Genomic DNA, 4123 nt, shown 5'->3' with positions numbered 1-4123 from the left:
AATGTTATGGCCACCTTGGCGGGGGTGGGGGTGGGGGTGGTCAAAGGCCTCTTACTGTGCCCAAGTGGGTTTCTGATTTTATGTGTATGGTGTGTATGTGTGTGTGTGTTTAAATATCTTATTAAGAAACCTGTACACCCTACGTGGGGCTCAAACTTACAACCCCAAGGTCAAGAGGCACACGCTCTACCGACTGAGCCAATCAGGTGCCCCTGTTTATATGGGTTCTTATTTCTGGGGCACCTGGGTGGCTCAGTCAGTCTGGGCTTCCCTAGCTGCATGTGGGGGCCTCTCCCTCCTTCATTCCCGGGATTCCTGAGTTTGGCAGCTGGAGCCCATCGGCTCTGGCTAGTCTACCTAGGGGCTTGAGTTTAAGGAATATTCCCGAGCAGCTGCTGAAATGCCTTTGGTTTCAGGGAAGCTCCCTGCCTTCTCTGGCCCCACACCACTGCCCATTTTCGCTTGTTCGTGGGGGAGAAAAACTCTGCAGGTGCTCATCAGTCTGAGATGACGGGCTTTAGGACCCGGGGAGCTCCTTCTCTGCCCTCTGGGCTTTTCTCAACTTCGGGCTTCCCTGCCCCCCACCTCTTCCGCGGCCCCTCCCCCCTCCAGTTTCTGCACCACCTTGGGTGCGGCCCGCCTAACGGGCTCCAGCGCCGACCTGGGGCATCCGGTGCCACCAGCTCGTCCTCCTCAATGCCGAGGAGCAAAGGGCACCCCCTTGGGCTTAAGCAGCGCACATCCAGGGTTCCCGGGGCCCCAGGTAAAAGTTGACAGTGGAGAACAAACTGATAGTTTTAGGTGGACTCAGGTGGAACATATTTGGCATTTCCGCTAATGTGTCGGTTCAATTATGATAGAGGTATCTTCAGAGTTATTAACAAAAATATGAAAGTTTTTCTACCCAGGTTTACTGAAGATCAAATAAGCTCGTGTTCTCTCTGTTGCAGTTTGTTAGCAAAGGAGTTACTTGAAATGATGCGTGATTTTGCCCCTAAATTTATTTAATTTATTTAATTTAATTAATATTTTAATGATTTATTTATTTCTGAGAGAGAGGGAGAGAGAAAGAGAGAGAGAGCGTGAGCAGGGGAGGGTCGGGGGTGGTGGTGACACAGATCGGAAACAGGCTCCAGGCTCAGAGCTGTCAGCATAGAGCCCGATGGGGGGGCTCGAACCCATNTCAGGACAGGAGATCTAAAATATGCTGGTATGGGGTGCCTGGGTGGCTCAGCCGGTTAAGTGTCCAACTCTTGATTTCAGCTCAGATGATCTCACAGTTCATGGGATAAAACCCCTCATCGGGCTTTGTGCTGATAGCGTGCAGCCTGCTTGAGATTCTCTTGCTCTCTCTCTCTTTGCCCCTCCCCCACTTGGGCTCTCTCCCTCTCTCTCTCAAAATAAATAAATATTTTTTAAAAAGTACACTGGTATAAGGTTAAAATTCTACTTTTCTTTAAAAAATATTTTTTAATGTTTTATTTATTTCTGAGAGAGAGAGAGAGACACACAGTGTGAGCACGGGAGGGTCAGAGAGAGAGGGAGACACAGAACCTGAAACAGGCTCCAGGCTCTGAGCTGGCTGTCAGCACAGAGCCCGACGCGGGGCTCGAACCCACGAACCGCGAGATCATGACCCAAGCGAAAGTCGGACGCTTAACCAACTAAGCCACCCAGGCGCCCCTAAGTTCCTGACATTTTAATGTATTGTGAAATGTTATGTCACAGAAATAACTGAATTCCCCTCAATTGCATTACAGTCTTTTGCAATTTACAAAATGAGTTTCATCTCATAAAGAGGACTTTTTAAACAAATGCGGGTTTTTGATCTCTTTAAAATCATAAAACTGAAACCGTTAAGAATTTCCAGAACTAGCAGAAAAAGCTGCATTCAAACAGAACTAAAACTGGTAACCTGGAACTAAATAAGCTAGAAAAGATGGCTGTAGTTTTTATGGCTCTTTTCTGAAATGTGACCAGTTCTCCAGCGTTTGCTCTTCTGGATTGAGAGAACCTTCTATTAAGATGTCTACAATATAACCAAGTATGAGAAAATACTCTTCCATGGACAAATTAAAGCATTTAATTTTTCCCTCTACCTGAACCCTCTGAAATTCAGAAACTCCCAGTATTCTTTCTTTCCTGGAAATTATAATAATTTACATAAGTTCAATGCGAATCTGTTCTTCGTGTAACAGGATGTCCTTTGAAATGTTGGCTATGTCACCAAGGCTTTGAGTGGAAAGTCATATTTGGGAGAGACATGCATAGACTCAGACATGAGCGGACAGTTTAAAGGAATCGAGGCTGACTTTATGAAACATAGAGCCTATAAGGCCCCTTAGAAATGTTGACCGGATACCTGCTTAAGGCGTTCCCAGCAGCCTCCCCAGGTGAGTGAGGGTCACTTCCTGGCAGGTGCAGGAACCTCAGGGTGTCTGGGGGACCTCGTGAAGAGGAATTCGCCTCTCTAGGTATTGCAGGGCTGTGTGATGGCGAGCACTTGGCATGGCTTCTGGCCTTGAGAGGCTACTGAAAGTTCAACTGCGATTTCTCATAAAAAGCGCCAGCAAGGCAAATTTTAAAAGATTTATTTGGTCAATCTGCTACTCGAGCTGAGCTTATGTAAGTAATCCGGCCGAGTTTGTTAAAATTGGACTTGGTCTACAAACAAATTAGTCTTGGCTATCTCTGGAAATAAGGGTAATTTGGGAGAGAAAAGTTAGGTTTCAATAACACATCTCTGCAGATGTTAAATTCTACTTCTGGTTGTCCTTAAGTGTTCATTGTTTGCCGAAGCTGGACACCTTGGGGTAAACTTCAGAGAAACTGCCATAAAGCTTGTATGCAATCTCTGTGGGCCATTCACAAGGACCACCAGAGACATTCGGGTTACCAACCAGACAAGTCCATCTGATTCCTGCCTGTTCCGACGCCAAGCCTGACATCTGTAAATCTCACGGGCACACACAAGACTCACACACTGGGTGTATAATTTCCTCTAACCATTAATCTATATATTTTTTGTTGCCATAAAAGCGCCTCATCAATTACCTGATTGCTTACTAAACAAAAGAGTCTATAGGATGATTAACACCACTACTACACATGTAAGGCCTTCAACGACTCTCCCAAACCTGGGAGACTCCGTAGTCCCCAGCCTAGCCCAGGGGCTCTCGGTGGGACCTGGGGAGCGAGGCTGAGTGCTGGGGCCCACAGATCTGCGCGCCCCATTATCCGGGTTAAAGCTTGGTTTCATTTCTCACCCCAATGTCTCTGACCCTTATCCGTAAAACCGGGTGATCACAGGTGCCAAAGGCTGTGGTGAGCAATAAATAAGGCAAAGTCCCAAAGCACGTGGTAAACTACTCTTCCCTCTTTCAGGTGCATTTTACCCAAAGTTTGGGGGTTAAAAGATTTTGCTCCTAGGACATTGCCAGGGTCATGATTAAAGCCAACGCAGATATCTAATTGAGAAAGCGAAGCATTCGCGTGGATTTTAAAGTTGAAATAAGACCAAGGGTAAATGGTCGGAGCTCGGACCGCAGACCCCGGACCCCAAACTCGGGACCTACGACGGGGAACCCCCGCCGGCCGTTCTCCGCTCTGCACCTGACAGGCCTAAGCGGAGCCCACCCACGTGGGGCCGCTCTGTGCGCAGGCGCCACGCGAGGCCGCTGTCCAACCGCTCAGAGTTCCCGGCCGCCAGCGCAGCGACGCCATTGGCTGACAGGCTTATGCATATGCAAAACAAGTGGCAGGGCACGGCCCGCGCTGCTATGGGCGGGGCGTGGGGCGGAGCCAGGAGAGGGACGTCGCCCTGGGGGCGCGGCCGGCGGAGGAGAGTCGGCCTGGGGGCGNTGGATGAGAGGCCGCAGGGGGCGGAGCAGGGGGGCGGGGCCAAGCCGGCCGGGAGCTGGGTGCGCAGCCCAGAGCCCGGAGGCAGGTGGACATGAGCGCCGTGGACCTTGCCCGCGTGGGCGCGTGTGTCCTGAAGCACGCGGTGACCGGAGAGGTGAGGCCGGACGAGCGCCGGGTGGTGAGTGGGCCCCTGGCCCCAGCCCAGGCGTCGGGCAGTGGCCTGCGGGGCGGGCTTCGGGTCGCGGGGCCGGGAGCGCAGACC

The 4123-nt window shown here is 50.6% G+C and overlaps 1 protein-coding gene across 1 annotated transcript in view; it reads left to right on the top strand.

Annotated features, from left to right (window-relative positions):
* Positions 1-3891: 3891 nt before the first annotated feature.
* PRXL2B (peroxiredoxin like 2B) overlaps positions 3892-4123 on the top strand; it is a 2638-nt gene continuing 2406 nt past the window's right edge. Inside the window, exon 1 of the mRNA XM_077763760.1 lies at positions 3892-4046. Within this exon, the coding sequence (XP_077619886.1) occupies positions 3953-4046 (94 nt within the window). The 5' untranslated portion in view covers positions 3892-3952. The remainder of the gene's footprint in view (positions 4047-4123) is intronic.

The sequence above is a fragment of the Crocuta crocuta genome, unplaced genomic scaffold (assembly GCF_008692635.1).
Source record: "Crocuta crocuta isolate KB4526 unplaced genomic scaffold, BGI_CrCroc_1.0 scaffold13, whole genome shotgun sequence".
NCBI lineage: Eukaryota > Metazoa > Chordata > Mammalia > Carnivora > Hyaenidae > Crocuta > Crocuta crocuta.
Note: the sequence above shows the minus strand (reverse complement) of the source record. Positions and strands in the feature narration are given on the sequence as shown.